The sequence below is a fragment of the Papaver somniferum genome, unplaced genomic scaffold (assembly GCF_003573695.1).
Source record: "Papaver somniferum cultivar HN1 unplaced genomic scaffold, ASM357369v1 unplaced-scaffold_128, whole genome shotgun sequence".
NCBI lineage: Eukaryota > Viridiplantae > Streptophyta > Magnoliopsida > Ranunculales > Papaveraceae > Papaver > Papaver somniferum.
Genome location: NW_020621936.1, coordinates 10,450,947 through 10,471,795, shown reverse-complemented (window position 1 = coordinate 10,471,795; position 20,849 = coordinate 10,450,947). Strand labels below are relative to the sequence as shown.

Here is a 20,849-nt window from a genome sequence, read left to right as displayed (position 1 = left end):
GAGGATGAGTCAAAGAAGAAGAGGAAGAGAGCCCCCCAAAAAAGATGTATGAAGGTGCATCGAGCAGCTCCCAACCTGGTAAACGAGGACGCGGTGGACGTGGTAGTGGTGGTGGACGTGGTAGCGGTCATGGTCGTGTTGGGGATGTTCATGAATGAATGGTTATATTCATGTTTATGTCTTTAACTATGGATAATTATGGAGTCAAAACTTATGTCTTGTCTTAAACTTATTGTCGAATTATGTTTGGTTATATTCCTAGTTTATGAATGACTTAATCTGGTTTCTTTTGAAAATTGTTCATGTTTTTCCAAGACGTGATAAAATAACCAACTACAATGTGTGTGCAAAAAATGCAGGATTCTGGCATTTTTTCAGTCAGAATCGGTTTACATGTAACTATATGTAATCCGATTCTGACAGTTTCCCAGAGGTTCAGATTCAGAATCGGTTTACATGTACATATATGTAATCCGATTGTCATGAAGAAAAGTCCTATAACTTTTGTTGTCTGGAATCGGGTTACATATACATACTTATAATCCGATTACTATGAAGAAAAGTCCTGTAACTTTTGTTGCCAGGAATCGGTTTACAAGTACATATATGTAATCCGATTGTTGTGAAGAAAAGTCTTGTAACTTTTTTTGCTAGGAATCGGATTACATGTACATATATGTAATCCGATTGTTGTGAAGAAAAGTTCTGTAATTTTTTTTTGCCAAGAATCGGATTACATGTGCAATACAAAAGCCCGAGTGATGAGAGCCACAATTTTTATGATTTTCTAAGAATACAATCGGTCTATGTGGTCATCTCTAAAATCCGATTGTATGATTTGAATTAAAAAAAAATAGCCGTTGAAACTTCATTATAAGGACAACCTCTTTGAGCGACTCCCACATCACACACTTAGCCTAGAAAATGGAATGAGAACCGTATGAAGATTTGTGTCTCGTTAAATCGTTTGCTAATACGTTCCGTGAACGTCCGAATGAAATCTATTCAATGTTTTGGAAGAGAGTTAAAGAGTTCTTTTACGGGCGTACCGGGAATCCCAATAACCGCGAATGGAGAGACTTGGCATTTCGATTCCAATACATTAAAGGTGCAATGCGAGAGTACGTAAAAGTTAGAAATATGGTGTAAGACTATCATCCACGAGCTCCTCTTAGGGAAAAAAATGAGTAATGCGATCATTTTTATACCTATGTCAAAAGTTCACATACTAACATTTAAGAATTCATTGAATTTCAGCTGGAACGTTTCAACGGGCTATGGAGAATTCGTAATGAGGAAACTAAGTTCATTCACCACAAAGAATATACGACGTTGTACCGACGTGCTCGGAGGTTCATTGACGAGCATTTGATGTGTCAAATTCTAGAATTCCCATACTGAATCCTATATATGTAGTGCGCTAATTTCCTAAACTGTGTAATCAATATTTTGTTTCTGAAAGTAAGGCATAATCGGATTATAAGGACTTATGTAAACATCGATTCTGAAAATCGGTTTATGTGTGTATTAATTAAACTCCGATTCGGGGTTTACATCGTCATTCCGCATAAACTCAACCCAGAATCGGTTTACAAACGCACTAACATCAACCGATTCTGGATAGAATCTTTTGAAAAAAAAGTAAATTTTTTACAAATGTTGATTGTGCATTAATGAAAATTAATTTCAGAATTAACTTGATTAAACATGATTTAATTATTCGAATTAGCACTAAATTAATAAGGGCATATTAGACATTAACATAAATAGTGGATACCGGATTTTTATAATTTTTTTGTTAATGATACTATTTTGTCATGTAGTTATAGGCCCCAATTTAGCTAGGTTATATTGGGGTTCGAATTTCTCCAAGTTTTTTAATATTTTTGTTTTGCCGAACGATTATGCTCTTTCCAAATAAGAGCAGCAAACAATAAAAGGTTCTAAAAGGAAAATGATTTCGATATAAACTCATTATGATCCATGTTACCCTGTAATATCGCAGCCAGGTCATAGAGATACCCCTCCTTGTTTCGTCTTGCGTTGTCATCAACAGGTTTATGAAGAAGTAATGGTGGCATGAATAGTTGTATTTCTTTCTAAGGAGAGCGTTGCAGGGTAGGGTTAAATTATTATTGAGGCCAAATAAAAACATAGAAATATCTACAGTGACGACTGTCCAAACCTAGAGTACTACTTCAACTACGTGCTTTTTCTTCCAACCTCTCCCGACAAGAAAAAGCCTTTGTTTTCAGGTATTAACATTTTGATCAACTGGGTAACAATGACAGAAATCAAACTGATGAATATAATTGTGAATAGGGAGCCTATAGCTTTATTCAAGAGAAGGAATAATACGATCACACTGAGGAAGGAGATCCAGTTTGTAGTCGCAGCCATCTCACCATACATGCCTCTAACTTCTGCCGGGTAGATCTTTAAGTTTATCATCCATGGGATGGTTCCAAGCACGACTGAATAAGAAACATGGCAACCTGCTGACGAAAAAAAAGTTGCTACAGCGGGAGCTTTCATTCGGCATTCTTGTGTGAGCGAATCTTGTGTGAGCCAGATTCGAGTTTTGGCAAAACAAGCTTGCGATGTTCCATTAGGTTCTGCAGTCAAGCAAGCACCGCCAGGTGTAAGCTGTGTAAAAGGAAAGAACGATCAATCAGTAATAGTAACAAGAACATCATCATTTGACTCTGGTTAACTAAGAAAGCAACCCACCTCATCGTGAAGATCACACCCATAGTAACGAAAACTTAGAGTGAACTTTACTTGTGGGTGTGATGTGGATACTGTACTTATGGTCCTACTAAAATTAAATTCAGAGTGAATTTTACTTGCTTTCTATGAAATTATCATTTATACCAGCACAAAACCCACATCCAGCTCGAAGGCATGTCAAACAATCCCATCTATCTGCATTTGTTGTTGCTTCGATATAACTCGAGCATGTGTTGTTTCCAAAATTGGTAATAGTCTCCGATCGACTCACTCCTTCAATATTATTAGGTGATATTATATAGATGAAACATAATCCTAAAAGACCCCATAACACGCAGTATATGTATGCACACCTTTCATCATCCACCACGTGTACAGGAAGAGACGCGTGGGAGGCATGCAAAACGACATATCAAAACATGATAACAAGCATCTCATCAGAAAATGTCACCGGTCAGCAGATCTGACGGTCAGGGACAGAGGATCACAAAGGTATGATGGCTTAGAGGAGCACCAGATAGTACTCCTTGGGTGTTAGTACATCCAATCCCGAGGAAGATCCCAGATCAACGGCTGAGAGAGAGTTTGACTGACACAGACGTGACCAGACTAAGAGACACTTGTCTGACACGAGCAGACATCCATCTACCCGCATTAAATACCAAAGAGATATACACGTGTCAATCAGCTCGTGGAAGAAGCGAGGATAACCCTTCGTATTCAAGCTTAGACCGCAACATATGCCGAAGACCTCTGCGTAATGGGCACAAAGCACAAGAAGATAAGGTTACAACGGCACCTCATAAGTAGGACCCACGTTCCAATTCTATAAATACCCCTCTCCACTAAGAGAGAAGGGGTCGACCAATCTAGAGAAAAGATAGGAGAATATAAGAGAGAGAAATAGGAAGAGTAAGTGATCCCCCTACTTCCGCAGACCTATGTGTACTCTAAAGTCATTTGACTATCTTTGTAATCATTCAATACATAGTGAAACACCAGCCCCGTGGATGTAGGCCTTAGTGCCGAACCACGTAAATCTTTGTCTCATTTATATTTCAGCACTTTACATTCAACATTGAACGTCATGTGCTTTACATTTATGTTTGATTCTCTGTTTACCCCTTTATACGAGCATTATTTATGATAATATTCGACTAGACAATGACAAGCCCGAAGGCTTAGAGTCGATGAATCGATATAATCATCCCCTTTACATATTCGACGTACAATTTCAGAATTAGAATGTATGCGAATATTGTTTGTGAACACGTGGATGGCTTCGAGATTTATGTGTTCACAATCTGGCGCTAGAAACAGGGACTTTGTCACGGTAAAAGATTTACCTTATTCTGTGATTTCACCTTAAACGCGCATTATGGTTGTGCTCTATTCTGGGTTCGGCGTGCTTTCAAAACCTTTTTTATTCTGGGTTCTTGGTCTTTATTTTCACAAACACCATTTCAAAGCAGACAAATCCACGGATATCTATCACAGATGAGCACGTGAGGCGTTTTTCTTTTTAAAACTAAGACTTAATAATCAGATTCATGAGTTTTCGCTACGGATCTGCCTTTCCAAAAGTTTTCCTTTTTAAAAGTAGTCTGAAAACAAGATCCATGATTGTTTATTAGAGGATTTGTATTGCGAAAACAAGACCGATGAAATCTGTATGTTTCTCTTTTATTAAGGCCCTTGGGCAGCTCATTTCTTTTTATTCCACAAAATTTGCGGGTACGAATGGCACTAACCTGATCCTTGTGGATATCTGTGGTTCTCTTTATTTATTCCCCTATGCAGAAAAGGACTAAAAATGAAAAAGACACTAGAGGCAGGAAAAACCAAAGCCTCATCAAGGAGACACCAAGGACTACCCCGGTCATGACCCGAAGTAAGCAGAAAGGAGACAAAGCTAAAACAGCTAATCAGAGGCGGGATGCTGCGGAAATCACCTCGCCTATGAACACTAACTCCATTGCAGCCGCGACTCTCAAAGCAGCAGCCACAAAGAACAATGCAACTGTTGCGGCCCTCCAGGATGCAGAAGCTAACAAAATTTTGGTTTCAAACCAAGTCCATCAACAAAGAGAAGGGGTGGCAGAATCTATGACACATCTGCCCGCGCATCCGCCAGCCTTCGGAATGCCGTCAACCAACGGTCAGAATCAAACCATACCAGTGGTTTTAGCACCGCGGGTGGAAACTCAACCGAGGGGACCAAACTTGGAGATACCAACAATTGAAGCTGATCCTCTACCACCCTTAATACACACAATAGACGAAGGGGGAACCATGGCCGTAGGGGTACAAGCCGGAACTCCCAATCAGGGATCTAACCAGTCCCACCGACTGATGGTAGAGCTCGAAGAATTGAAAAAGAGCCAGCAGGTCTACGCAGATGCCGTATCTCTTCTGGCCAGAGAGAACCAAGACTTAAAAGATCGGATTGCCCAAAGCACGAAGACCAGCCAACAACTGGACGAAGCAAATTCTAAGGCACCAGAGCCTAATCGAGACCGAAGAATCATCCTAGCAAACGCCTCTAGGGGAAGCAACGCATCTGATCCGTATTATGCTGCCGAAGACTCAGATTATTATGACAGTGAAGATCGAAGAAAGAAACGCTCAACTGATCACGAGAACGTGGGACATTACCGCGCAATGGAAGAGCTGCGTGATGAGATGATGGCTGAGATCAGGCAGTTAAAATCCAGACAAGGCGTAGGAATGCTTGAATAGGTGATGAAAGAGGCTAAATCCACGCCCCTAACTCATCGCTTGGCAAATACCCCCATTCCGCTGAAGTCCCATGTCCCAACTTTTGAATGCTATGACGGATTCAGTGATCCCGCGACACATATCCGGTATTATAATCGTATCTTAGCCCGATGGAGTCAAAACGACGCCGTCCTATGTAGGTATTTCCCATCAAGTCTGAAGGGATCAGCTTTGTCTTGGTTTGACAACCTTCCACCTGATTACATCAACTCCTACGATCAACTCGCAGAGAAATTCTTGAGAACCTACATGTACAACAAAGCTGTCAACACCGGAATGGATAAACTTTTTTCTCTGGAAATTGGATACAAGGAGAACACAAGGGAATACACCAACAGATGGCATAAGATCTTCCAAGCTATAGGGAGTGTGGATCCCGTAGTAAGCATCAACTGCTACAAGTGGGGATTAGACCGAATGAGTCCACTGTTTGTTGAGATCCACGGAAGCGTACCTAAGACAGAAGGAGATCTTCAAATAATTATTGAGAAGTATGCTCGTCTTGAAGAAATCCAGCGTGAGAACCCGAGGGCACAAACGCATAGATCTCACCGTACTAATTCCGTAGAAAAAACCAGCGGGGCCAAAAGAAATAGATCTTTGGAACGACCGCACGAAGATAGGAAGGAACGAAGAGATGAACGATAAAAAGACGATCGAAAATTCGAATATCAGGTTTATATGAATCTCAATGCTAGCTACGCTCGGATTTTGCGAGAGATCAAAGGAAGGGAAAATTTGGAGTGGCCGTGGTCTAAGGGAAAAAAAAACCCCAAGGACCGAGAAGTCAAAAGATTACTGCGAGTATCATTGCTTCAACGGTCACCAGACCGAGAAATGCAAAAACCTCAAAATAATGATCCAAAAGTTGATTGATGCTGGCGAACTCAAGCAATACATACGAAAGGAAGTCACCAAGGACAGATCCAAACGAACCAAGCAAGTCCAACTTCCAGAGGGAAACCGTACAATCAACACCATTTCGTGTTCCGAAGCCGTAGGGCCCTCACTTACAGCGCAGATAGGAAAGAGGTTACGAAAGCAATTCGAAGACCACTGCGAATTATATAAGATTGATGGCGTAGAGGTGGACGAGCACGAAGAGTGGATGGACGCACCTATCATCTTCGATACTGAAGATATCGAAGAAGATATGGAATACCATAACGATCCCTTGGTACTCACACTACCAGTGGCCGGATGTAACCTCAAAAAGATCCTTATCAACGGGGGAAGCTCAGTGAACGTTCTATTCTACGACGCCTTCAAACGGATGAAGCTCCATGATGAACAGCTGATGACCTATTATTACACCATCTACGGGTTCAACGGAGCGCCCACAAAGCCATTGGGAGACATCGTGTTGTAGGTGAACGCCGAACCCATGAAAGTAGAAACACGATCCAGCGTGGTAGACGTCCCATCCCCCTATAACGCCATTATTGGACGAAAGTGGGTACATAAACTCAAGGGAGTAGCAGCAACTTACTACCAATATCTCAGGTTCCCTACACCCGAGGGAGTAATGGAAATCAAGGGAGATCGGGTCTCTGCAAAAGAGTGCCAGGCCACTCATGATCGTATCAACAACGAACAAGAAGAGCAACGAAAAACCCGAAGGACCAAAAATAAAGAAGCGGCGAAAGAAAAGGCCATAGACCTGTTCCTCAAGGAAACCGCGGGGAAGGGATTGAAGAAAGATGATAATGTTCTTAACACAGAGGCAAGTACTTCAGCAGCCAACGAAGGACAGAAACATACCAAATAGCAATTAAAGAACGTCCCAGTCCTTAAGGACCCGAAGCCGATGTTCACACCAGTGGAGCCCGTAAAAGAAATCAACATAGGAACGGAAGAAAATCCGAAGATGATCAAAGTAGGGACCATGATGGACGAAGAAAGAGAAGCTTCCTTAACCAAACTACTTAAAGAATACGCGGATGTATTCGCCTGGAAGTTAGGAGACATGCCGGGGATTGATCCCAAAATAATCCAACACGAGCTGCGCATCAAACCAGGCACACCATCTTTCAGGCACAAAATAAGAAAAGTTGCACCAGAGTATCATAAGGCAGTAGAAAAAGAACTTCGGAAACTACTAGAAGCAGGCTTCATCAAGGAAGTCAAATACCCAACATGGATCTCGAACATAGTCATCGTCCCTAAGAAAAATGGAGGGGTTAGAATATGCATTGACTTTACTAACCTCAACAAGGCATGTCCAAAAGACAGCTATCCCCTACCGAGAATAGATCAACTGGTTGAAGCAGTGGAAGGGTACGAAGAGCTGTCATTCATGGATGGATATTCTGGTTACAACCAAGTAACCCTGGCAGAAGAAGATCAACAACACACAGGATTCTACACCCCGCATGGCCTTTATTGTTATACTAGAATGCCCTTTGGACTTCGAAACGCAGGGGCAACTTACCAAAGAATGGTCGATGCTATCTTCAAGCCATGGATTGGCAGTACCCTAGAAGTCTACGTTGATGACATGCTCGTCAAAAGTAGGCTGCGCAAAGATCACCACTAGGACCTGAGAGATATTTTCGAAGCAATGAGGAAACATCACATGAAAGTAAATCCAGAAAAATGCACCTTCGGTGTCACCTCAGGGAAATTTCTCGGATATCTGGTAACAAAAAGGGGTATTGAGGTAGACCCCGCGAAGATTCAGCCATAGTGGAAATGCCATCTCCGAAGAATTTAAAAGAAGTGCAAAAGCTGAATGGATCCTTAGCAGCCTTAGGCAGATTTATTGCCCGATCCTCGGAAAAATGCAAACATTTTTTTCAATAATCTCAAAAAAGGGAGTAAGTTTGAATGGACCGCAGAATGTGAAGAAGCCTTCCAAAAAATCAAGGAATACCTGGCTTCACTTCCAATCCTACAAAAGCCTGATCCTGATGAGGTTTTGGCATTGTACATAGCAGCGACAGAAGACGCAGTTAGCGCAGTGTTGGTCAAAACCAATACGAAGATAGAATAGCCTATCTATTATGTCAGCAAGACCCTCAATTCTGCGGAAAGGAATTACACGAAGATCGAACAACTCATCCTGGCATTAGTATGGGATACTCAAAAGATGAGAACCTATTTCCTAACTCACTTCATCCGCGTCCCATGCAAAGCACCATTGGAAGCAATCCTCAAAATCGCGGGAAAAGTAGGGAGAAAAGCCAAGTGGAACACCCACCTGGACCAATTCAACATCATCCATGAAATTCAACACTCCCAAAAATCCCAAGTATTGGCGGATTTCTTAGCAGACCTCCCCCTGGACAACGATGAAGAGATTAGGGGCATACCAGAAGCCGACGAGGAAAACAAGGATCCAGTTGATGTCCTCGAACCCACGAGTCAAAGACGATAGGAAGTCTTCGTTGATGGTTCCAAAAATAAGGAAGGGGCAGGAATAGGCATTGTCATCACCACCCCAACTGGAGAAAGGATCGTACATGCACTCAGGTTAGAATTCAAAGAGCATACTAACAACATCGTCGAATACGAGGCAGTCATACATGCCCTCCGCTTGATAATATAAATGGGGGTAATTGATGTAAGACTGACAAGTGATTCGCATCTTGTCATACGACAAATAGGGTTCAAACACAATGTATACGACGACACACTCTCAGCTTACATGGCCTTGGTCCAAATATTGGCATCACAAATTCCGAACATCCAGTACAGGCACTTGTGCAGAAGAGATCTCAGGCACGCGGATGCCCTAGCATATATATCATCCATGCTGAAGGACAAGAATATCGAAGCTATCAAAATAACAAGGGTATACGAGCCTTCGATTGCATCACAGTTTTCCTTTGCTACAAATCAAGATACAGTGGAAGAAAATATCGAAGATCAGGTGGGAGAAGACATCCATAACGATTTTGACGAAGAAGATATCCTGTCAAGAGCAAATCAAGAAGAAGATTTCAGCAACGAAGATGATTGGAGAATGATGATTCATGCGTTTCTCAAGGATGGAACCTTACTGATTAAAGATTTAATGTGGGTTGTAGTTGTAGTGGTAAGGGGTATCGTTCAAACTCGAACTTGTGAAGGTAATGGATTCTAAGATTTAAAAATATATATACAAAAATATTAACAGTTTGGGCGAAAGGTAACCAAGACACTAGATTCCACTATTATGCAAAATTGAATGATAAATATTTCAAAACTCTATTCGATTCTTAAGTCCTCTTTTATCTTTAATTCACTATCAATCATACAGATTCTCAAACATTATTTGTAAACCTTAAGCATAGATTATCAAGAGATTAAACTAAGCATAACCTATCAAACTGAATAACAAATAATTAAGACAATCATTCAAATAATTTAAAACTCTACAAAAGCAGCGATTAGGTGAATTATATAATTAAATGAAATAGTTACCCATTTATGTTGCGTGAATAGCTTCCTCCATTGCCTTGGTTACGAGGGAATTAGTCGCTCATCATGTTGGAAAACCTCTCAAAGAATTTCATTGATGCTCAAAAGTGTTTTACAATGAAGAGAAAGATAAGTAAATAGTATTAAACAGGATTCTGCGACCCACAAAAGGCGTCCAAAATGAACGACACAGAAGAGGTGCTATTGTTACTGAATCTCTAAGACCCAAACCTACGACCCACGCGTGTGAGTCTCTTCACTGTTGATAAACGACTGCTGAAGCGAGTCTGTTCTTCGCGTTCTTGGTGTTCTTCATCATCAGCAGCAGCAGAAACAGAGTTTGATCAACTCTTGATTTCTGCTTCTGTGGCTCTCCTCTCTCCTCCCAACTCTCGACCCCCCTTCTAGGCAACCATAGAAACATATTTATAGCCAACAGACCCATCGAATCTCGCTCATTCACTCCATATAATTCTCTTTAACTCGGCAGTAAAGAAAAATATTCTTGGGAATATTTTCTTTCCATTCTTGCTCTGGTACGCATAGATTTCCATCCTGGTCACTCTAGAAGTGTTTACACACGACCCACAACGTTGCTAGAGCCCTCATGCATGATCAAAACACGCTCAAATCTTCTCCAATCCCGTGTCCAACCCGTGTTTCCCTGTTTTGCTTCCGTGAATTGTCCAGCTAATTATGGCCAAATTTGATCGAACCAAAAGCCCAAAACGTGTTTGATAGGACATAACACAACTTCCTACCAAAAATCAGCCATTGAATCGCCCTAGAACACGTTCAAAAATTCCAACAAACATCTGCCAGTTGATATATTTTTTCCCCGCCAATTTTTGGTTTTTGAATTTGGGAAGAAGATATCCTTCCCCTAACCAGAACTGGGGTGTGAATAGCAGCTGCCTTGGGGGTGACCCTTAGTAATTAGGTTACCCCTTATCCAAAAGCGAGAGTCCGAATAACACTTGTCCTCCGGGTGACAAAATCAACTTTTCGAGCCGAATTTTTCCAAAAATATTTATTTCCAAAAAAATACCTACAAATACATAAAATAAAAAAATTAGTACAAAATCGAGTGCCAACAATATATAGTATTGAGATCAAATTAGACACAAAAATGTGTCTATCACTTACCCGCGGACCATAAACAAGCCAGGAAAATACTCTCCAAAGTAGGAATATATGATCTTCGGGATGGGGTCCTGTACAAGAAATCTTTCCTCAGATCGTTACTACGTTGCTTATCCAGGAAAGAGGGGCATCGAATTCTAAACGACATCCATTATGGAGACGCAGGGAATCATAGCGGCATGAGATCACTTGCCGACAAAGCAAAAATACAAGGATATTACTGGCCCACAATGATACAAGATGCTGCAAGAATTTCCCGACGATATGAAGAATGTCAGCGTTTCGCCAAAAAGATACACGCACCAGAAACAACGTTGAATTCTGTGGATAGTCCGTGGCCATTTGCAAAATGAGGCATAGATATCGTTGGGCCCTTCATCGAAGGATCAGGGAAAAGACGATTTTTGATAGTAGCCACGGACTACTTCAGTAAATGGGTGGAAGCCAAAGCCTTAGCCAGGATCAGAGACGTGGACGTGTTTACTTTCATATTCCAAAACATCATTTGCAGGTTCGACATACCAGCGGAAATCGTGTCCGATAATGGTAAACAATTACAGGGGAAAAACATAAACATGCTCTTCGACACTTTCAAAATAAGGAAGAACAAGTCCTCCCCCATATACCCTCAAAGCAACGTACAAGCGGAATCTACTAACAAGACCCTCGCCCTTATCCTCAAAAATCAATTATACGAACACAAGGGGCGATGGTGTGAACAACTACACAATGTATTATGGGCATAGAGAACAACACGAAGATCTGCCACTGGGGAGTCCCCATTTATCCTCACTTATGGAGATGAAGCAGTCATCCCAACAGAGATCCTCATGCCAACCACAAAGACTGAAGCATGGGAGAAAAATCTCACAACAAACATGATGTTAGAAAGACTGGACGACCTGGAAGAAAGGAGGGAAGCAACATTGCAAAAGATGGAAAATTATCAACGGAGATTAGCGAGAGAGTATAACAAAAAGGTTAAGCTTCGAAATTTTGTAGAAGGGAAGTATGTGCTAAGAACAATCCCACAGTATCAACGAGAGAAGAAATGGGGAAAGTTAGCACCTACATGGGGAGGACCTTTTATAATACACGATGTTGCGGGAAACGTTTCCTACTATCTTCGCAATCTGAAAGGCGAGGTCCTCCGACACCCTTGGAATGCTAAATGGATCAAACCATACTACCCATAGGAGCAGCGCAGCTTTGCATCTGCGTGAAGAATACCAGAAGAAGAAGGAAGCGTAACCGCTCTACATGTTTCTATCTCTGGACTAGGAGTAGCAGGCCTCAACCTATCAATCAAACAAACTTTTTGGGAAATCTTCAAGCAAACGAAATGGTCAAAAGGCCCGCTGGGTGAACTACATTACATAATAAATTAACACTATTGGGGAAAGTAGTTAATCTACAATCTCTCAGGGCTTCCCTATCAGTGTCTATGAGTGTAAGACCAGGGGGAAGGCACCCAGCAGAAAGAGATACCCAACCAATTTTAAGGCAGCGGGTCGACGGAATGGGTGCATGTAAATATTTCAAATAAGCATCCCATATCCTAGAACGCTGCCTCGTCCCCACCGTTTGAGAATCCTCTGGCCCAGGATTCGCCAGCGGGGTGACAGATCTCAAGACGATTACGAAGGTATTTACCTTCGATGTCGCACCCAAACACTCTCACCTTTTTACAAAGAAAGTTATTTCTAATTTAACGCTTCACAATACTTAAAATAAAAATGAATTGATAACGCAGGTATGCCAAAAGGATGATCCATTTCATAAAGAGTTGATTACAAGTTCAGCAAATAAGATAAAGCAAGAAACACATCAAAAAATGATCCGAAATTATACAATCAACAAGGATCAACTTTCTATGACTAATAAAAGAAATCTACTTGGACGATACAGCTCCATCAACAGGGTTGTCTTTGCGAGATGAAGGTACGCTACCACCTGAAGAAGTCCCAGAAGAACCAGGAAAGGGAGCGGGAAGGGGACGACGCGGATAATTCTTGACAATACCATGTTCGACCAACTGACATCGAGCTTTATAAGTGATAACAGCGGTCCGCTGGTTGGCCTGAGACAACAATGCAGATAGGCATTCCGCCTCTTTGGAGGCAATCTCTGCTGCTTCCTCACGAGACGCGGCCAACCCTTTGAAATAGTTGGTTTGTCCTTCCTGCTGTGCTATGGCAGATTGAGATTTTTTAAGCTCATCATTTGCTGCGTGAAGCTGTCCCTCGAGTGCTGAAAACAAGAAATACCAAGGGGTTAAAACAAAGAAATAACAGAATCACACTCGATAAAACGAGGTTATACCTTCGACATTAGCGAAGCCTCTTCATACTCATTAACAACTGCGTCCCGTGCCTCATCAAGAAAGTCATATTCGTCGGATAGTTTCTTATAATCCGTTTGAAGGTTCGTAAGAGCAAATTGACTCGCGTCTAAGTCTACCTGCTTCATTGAATCCAAGTGACGAAGATCGTTGACTTCATCATTCATCTCCCCCATTCTTTTATGGAGTCGATACACATTCACTTCAAGATCTCTCTCAGACTCCACTTGGCGAGCAACATCAGCTCGAGACGCTGCTAGGGCTTTACTAAGAGCACCAACCTCAGCCCTAGCATTATCTCTTTCCTCGGTAAGATGCATCATACTATCCCTAACCCCAGGGCCTAAGAAAGAACGAGCCTGTTGTAACTCTCCTTCCAAAAAGCGCACTCTAGCCTCTAAATCCAAAGCATGTCCTCGAGCTTCACGCAGGTTGTCACGCGTCCATAACAGCGTACCATTAAACAGATGACGGTCATGATTGTACTTATTTTGCATATCAACCATCAGTGTTCTCTTTTCACGCCACTCAGCTGCTAAGGCGTCGTACTCATCAGCACGAGCGTTCCACTTTACGACTTTGCTTTTCAACTTACCCACCAACTCTGCAATGCGGGATTTCTGTCGTTCCCTTTCTTTCCGAAGCCATATGAGCTCGGGGACTCCACCCACTGAAGATAGGGTGGGGAGACTCAGACAGAACACCAAAGTACAAATAGGGAATCACGAGGAGTGAAAGATCAATAAAAAATACGAACCTGTGAGGGACGATACATTTCTACGAGCCTGCTCCAATTCGTTGCGGGCTATAGCAAGTTTCGAACGGAGACTCTCCTCAGCATTATCCATCCGTTCTTTTTCCTTCAGGCGACCCCTCAGTTCACTTATTTCCATTTCAGCCGCAGATAGTTCTTCTTCTCTATGACGAAGCTTAGCCTCCAACTTTAAAGACTTTGCTTTAAATAATTGGTATAGAACATGGTTACAATGTTCGCTCCTCATCATCTATGTCACAAACAACAAACATTATTATAGCCAAGGGATCGGATATCGCGAAGAATACAATGTTCGGATATCATGAGGGAATCAGTACTAGGATTTACCTCTAAGACACGCTGCTGGGGAAAACCGTATTGGTACCCATCAGCTATGGCCATCATATCAGCAACATAGGAGGAGGGTCAACCACTAGGTTAGCTTCCGATGCTCTCAGATTCTTCTCCCACATTTCAGCAACGCGGGCTTCAGAAGACACTTGCATCATCTGACGAGTATAAGCGTCAGAATTCTTCTCACCAGGGACCACTAGGGAAGGGTTGGGGACGAACATCAAATTTTTATTCTTAAGCCAAGCCAAAATGTCATCTTCGCCTTCAGGAATTAGCGAGTAAGGGAAATCCTCTGAAGGACATTCAACCGCAGACTTCCTTTTGGCTGTTCTCCCCTCACTCGCGCAAGTCTCGACATCACCATCCTCAGTATGACCACCTGCGTTTTCAGCCTGCTGACCAGTAGCACCTTCTTTACCAATATCCCCAAGCACATCCCAATTATCATTTGGGGAAAGAAATGAGAAGTCTCCGGCAAGACCCATGGCAGCGTTCACATCAAAGAATTCCCCCGCGGATTATATCCTACCAAAAGAAAATTCAGGGGAAATAACGGGCAGAGTACCCACACCACCAATATTATCGCCAACAGGGGCAGATCCACCCCCGCCAGTACCACCTACGGTAATATTACCCTCATACTCACCATCACCACCCGCGACGATTTCTTATTCACCATCACCACCCGCGGAAACTTCTTCTTCACCATTACCACCTTCGTCATCAGGATGAGAAGTATCGGTACGCTCTTCTCCATCGGACATTTCTTCATCCTCAGCATACCCCTCGTTTACAGGACTCGTAACCTCCTCATAAACCTCAGCCTCACCGTTCACCACAGTAGAAGATTGTTTGGGTCCAAGTTTCTTCTTCTTCGACACCTACAAACCAGTCCACATCCCCACAAAGGCTCATTTTTTCCCTCACTTCAAAATTGAAAATTATTTCAAGCAAGAAAAAAGGGGCAAATAGAATAGAGAATATAAGAAGAAACTATACCTTGGCAGCAGCAGCACTCTTGGGTGGATGGGTAGCACCAGAACCCTCTTCCTCATCTCCATCAACGACATCAAGAGCGTAAGAAAAATTCATGCCCGCGAAATTCGGACTCCAAGGATAGAAATATCCATAACGAGCAGGAAGAGTTTCACGAGGCTTGCTGTTTTCAGAAGGACGCCAACCGCGCGGATCAGGAATCCAACCATAAGCCCAAGGACCAACTACCTCAATAATAGTAACATTCCATTCATAATCATGATCACGCTTAATACTTTCACGAGCAGGAAAGAGTTTCCGTTTAGCAGATCCCTCAGTACCAGGAACATACTTCAGCTTGGCATCACTCACCTCACTCAAAAGACGAATTTCACCACGAGGAGCAGCAATGTTACGAAGACTAACACTCCACGACTTACGGTTTCTACTGTTTACATAATCCCCAAAGGAACTGTTAAAATTATGAGGAGTATACCACTCTCTCTCAGCAGGATTTGGAACATAGCAGGTCATCATAGTCTCTCCCTTGCTCCGCAGGTAACATTCCTTCAGTGCACGAAGATAATTCCCAGACAGTTGTGACACGGAACGATTATGAGTGTTTGTGGAAGAGCCTTCGCGACTAGCCAGCACTTCATAATAAAAAGAGTCACCCGACTTATATAAGGGAAACATGAGACTCGCCTCGAAGGCTCCAACCGTAGTCAATAGATGAAACTCATCAAACTGATACTTAGCAAGGAGCTCGTAAGTGATATCATCGTCAGGGGCATAGAAGCGAACCTCAAAAGCTTGAAGCTCATGTTTTTACTTGAACATATCAAGATCAATATGCTTGAAAGTGACCTTCTTCTTACCAACTGAAATGTTGCGTATCACGGGGACAGTTTCTTCTTCATCTGCGGAATCTGAAGTAGGACTCAATTCCGAAGCTTTCCTTTTAGAAGGAAAATTTTTAGACGGATCAGATCTCGACATGGTACCCTTGGAGTACTTCCCTTTGAAAGAAACCATGGGAGGAGGCGGCAAAGATTTCTGTGAAGGCACTGAAGGAGGAGCCATTGAACGAAGGGGCGGAACATCCAATGTTTCATTACGAGGAAGAGGAGCCCGCGTACTCCTAGAGTCATCACGAGGAGGAGCCTGTGTACTCCTAGAATCTTCACGAGGACGAGAAGGGGCGCGGTTAACAACATACCTAGAACCAGAAGGACCCTTCGGAAAATCCCCTTTCTTAGTAGGCAAAGCCTTCGCACCAGAGGAAGATGAAACCCTATGACCCCGAGGATCTGATTGCAAAGACTTATAAGGACCTTCCCCAAGTGGAGATCTGTCAGAATCTCGACGCGGAGGGGATCTTGGCGGACTAGACGGCGGGGTTTGGTAAGGAGCCCGCAGACGACCAGACATATCTACAAGGAAACAAAAAAACAGTTTAGAGAAAAATATGAGGAGATCACTAAAGATCAAAAAACCCATAATTGATGGTTCATCCGGATAAACGTTAAAAACCCTAAGAACTAAAAATAACTAGAAATACCCCATCAGATTCCAGAGATAGTACTTAGATACAAACTCACAGATTTTGTAACAAAGAACAGGGACAAGCATGTATGCTTCGACATGTGTGTTCTTCATCACAAAGCCAAGAATACAGCAGCAGGAAACAAACGGGTAGATAAATAGATAAATCAATGATGAGCATCTAATGAAAAACCCCATACCTGTATAGAAGAGGACGACAAGCACCAACCACGGTCGAAGATAGAAGGATCGGAGATATCAAAATCTAGTTATCTGTGATACAGGGGCAAAAACAGTCGAGAGCGAAAGAGACAGAAAATTGAATGATGTTATCTTCCTCACAAGAACGACGATAATAAATGACTAAAGAACAAGAACAAGAACAAGAAAACAAAGAAAGGATGAACACTGACAAGAAGAGGATGAACACTGACAAGAAGAGGATAAAAGCTTTTTTCACATTCTCTTTCCTATTTATAAAGCTAGAGAAGACAATAAATGTCCCTCGTACCAAGGAGCAGTTAAGGGAAAAATTAATGCAAAGTGGGAAACGTGCCCGTGTTTATAGGGGAAGTTATTTCAGGAGAGATAAAACGTGTATGGCGACCTTTCTTCTTCTAAATTGCAAAATACGCCCAAGTCAGAAGAAGAGGGGAAAATTGTATGTACACCTTTCATCATCCACCACGTGTACAGGAAGAGACACGTGGGAGGCATGCAAAACGACATATCAAAACATGATAACAAGCATCTCATCAGAAAATGTCACCGGTCAGCAGATCTGACGGTCAGGGACAGAGGATCACAGAGGTATGATGGCTTAGAGGAGCACCCGATAGTACTCCTTGGGTGTTAGTACATCCAATCCCGAGGAAGATCCCAGATCAACGGCTGAGAGAGAGTTTGACTGACACAGATGTGGCCAGACTAAGAGACACTTGTCTGACACGAGCAGACATCCATCTACCCGCATTAAATACCAAAGAGATATACACGTGTCAATCAGCTCGTGGAAGAAGCGAGGATAACCCTTCATATTCAAGCTTAGACCGCAACATATGCCGAAGACCTCTGCGTAATGGGCACAAAGCACAAGAAGATAAGGTTACAACGACACCTCATAAGTAGGACCCACGTTCCAATTCTATAAATATCCCTCTCCACTAAGAGAGAAGGGGTCGTCCAATCCAGAGAAAAGATAGGAGAATATAGGAGAGAGAAATAGGAAGAGTAAGTGATCCCCCTACTTCCTCAGACCTATGTGTACTCTAAAGTCATTTGACTATCTTTGTAATAATTCAATACATAGTGAAACACCAGCCCCGTGGATGTAGGCCTTAGTGCCGAACCACGTAAATCTTTGTCTCATTTATATTTCAGCACTTTACATTCAGCATTGAACGTCATGTGCTTTACATTTATGTTTGATTCTCTGTTTACCCCTTTATACGAGCATTATTTATGATAATATTCGACTAGATAATGACAATCCCGAAGACTTAAAGTCGATGAATCGATATAATCATCCCGTTAACATATTCGACGTACAATTTCAGAATTAGAATGTATGCGAATATTGTTTGTGAACACGTGGATGGCTTCGAGATTTATGTGTTCACAGTACATGTTAAAAAGAAGCACCCTCCTCCTCCCAAACCTTGACACCAAAATATATGAGCCAACAATTCCACCAGGAAGAGCCATTAGACCACAATATATCCAGTAAGTGAACTTCGTGAACCAGATGTCCCAATCAGGGTTTGGTGATGCTAAGCCACCCATCCTAGCGATACTGGGAATGCAATAAATTATCGCAGTTTCACCGATTAATTGTTGGGCAACTAGAAGACCATTGCTAATAACAAACTGTTTACGTACTAAAGGACTACTCCATGCAGTTCGAATCTTAAACAAGTAACTGTTTTCAGAATAACTTTTCTCATCTTGACCAGCTGTTTCACTTGTAACTGACAACCTTAAGGCATCAAACTCTTTCTCAACTTCACAGAAATTGTAAAGTCTCCTCAAAGCTTCAATTGCATCCTCTTCCCGGTTCTACTTAAATTATTTTTTATTGACAGAAACAGAATAATGAACATCAAATGAAGCATTCATACATGTATATATAAACGAGAAAGAAACTAAACATAATTTTCCAAACTAACCCTTTTGTATAGCCAAATAGGAGAATCAGGAAGCGATAACATCAGCACAAATTGAAGTAGAGCCGGAAACCCTGCCAACGCAATGATGTAATCTGTAGACCCAATAGGGTCCTGTAACAATTAAATTTAAGATGTCAGTCTGGCAAGTTAATGACTGTTCACTGTTTTGGATGTCAGTCTAGCAAGCTAATGACTGTTAGAAAAACACCAATGTTATATGTACCTGACTGGTTGCAAATGCAGTAAGGTAACTATCGACGCATAAGAAGATAAATTTCCCAACGGCAAAAAGATAATAGTTACTGCTAACAAGGGTATCTCGAGATTTAGGTGGAGAAACTTCTGATATGTAAATAGGTGAAGTCATGGATATTGTTCCAATCCCCAAAGCTATGAATATCTTCCCAGTAGTTACCATGCAAGCAACAACTAGAACACGAAGCACTATCACTAATAGACAACAACAACATAAGAAATACTCCACCGATGAACATCAAAGGCATCAGCAATCAAAATTGAAATTCTTCGTCCTAAACAATCATTCATCCAACCACCTACTGCCGCACCTAATACTGCCCCTACCAAACCCGTTCGTACAATTTCCTGTCAATTTAAACCTTAAGATTTCATAAAAATGGTAGACAAATTAATATAATCCAATTCAATATTTTCCCATTCCTTTCATTTATGAGTGTTGAGAATGTAAACCAAACAATCAGAATAATGCAGTAAGCTTACATGTAGAATTGACTGAAAATCATCTTGGATATAGAATCGTGAGAGGACAAATCCTGACCAAGTAGAAATAGAATGACCCTATCAGGAAGGAAGTCTGGATTATAATAAAATATAACCAGATAGTCACTTGGCTACTCCGGAAGTGACAATCTATAATGCAACATAAACGGAAGATTACTATTAGTTTTCAAATTATACATATAAAAATATTTACCAATGTAATAACCAAAAACAAGTCCTCCAATGATAGCATTTAGTTTGAGATACCCCGTGAGAGGATGGACACATTGAGTTTTTCTGTATTCTTTGCAATCTGCTTCAAGATTCTGCATTGCCAGCAAATTGGGTTTATGATCACCTCTCTGCTGATCTCCATGTTCTCGTTTCTGATCCATCCCATCCCCTTCCATGTATGAGTTACTTCTCAATACTGCTGCACGCAAAACGCTGAATACTGGTTTGATAAATTGGAAACTTATTCCGGCCATGACAAAAATGAGTTACTCTTGATCACACGTACAATGATATTAGATTAGGGGAAAACAATGACATAAAGGGAACATGTTGATTTCAATTTACATTATTCAGTATTTGTTTCAGTACTCGTATCATCTCTAGTGCCATGGTCTAACTATGAGCAATGTAATAATGCTGCTCATAATCTTAGCTCATATATTGGGATCCCTTATCAGTTGCCATTTCCAATGCCTTGATTAAGGAGGTTATTGCATTACTATATCTAGCCTTTGTTCCCAATATGACATCATGTGCAACGAATGTAAAAGTATGGTCTTTCATCAATAACACAAATTCACATTGCTTATAAACTTAAAGTAAATGCAAAACATGGTGCAAGCGTTAAATGTGACGATAGTGTCCCAAAATATTGATTTGAAGTATCAAATTACTGTAATATTCTTTTAAA

General features: G+C 41.6%; 1 protein-coding gene across 1 annotated transcript; it reads right to left on the bottom strand.

Moving 5' to 3' along the window:
• Nucleotides 1-2,202: 2,202 nt before the first annotated feature.
• LOC113331898 (probable inositol transporter 2) lies at nucleotides 2,203-20,334 on the bottom strand. The gene is made up of 5 exons (XM_026578541.1): nucleotides 20,139-20,334; nucleotides 19,410-19,636; nucleotides 19,187-19,297; nucleotides 18,663-19,076; nucleotides 2,203-2,646 (listed from the first exon to the last, which is right to left on the bottom strand). Exons 1-5 carry the CDS (start codon nucleotides 20,332-20,334, stop codon nucleotides 2,203-2,205), a joined length of 1,392 nt encoding a protein of 463 aa, XP_026434326.1.
• Nucleotides 20,335-20,849: the final 515 nt, after the last annotated feature.

Coding starts and splice junctions, on each gene's coding strand:
- LOC113331898 (XM_026578541.1), bottom strand. CDS start 20,334: ATGGAAGGGGATGGGATGGATCAGAAACGAGAACATGGAGATCAGCAG. Junction 19,298..19,409: donor CTGCATTTGCAACCAGTCAG/GTACATATAACA, acceptor TAATTGTTACAG/GACCCTATTGGGTCTACAGA. Junction 19,077..19,186: donor CTATTTGGCTATACAAAAGG/GTTAGTTTGGAA, acceptor TAATTTAAGTAG/AACCGGGAAGAGGATGCAAT.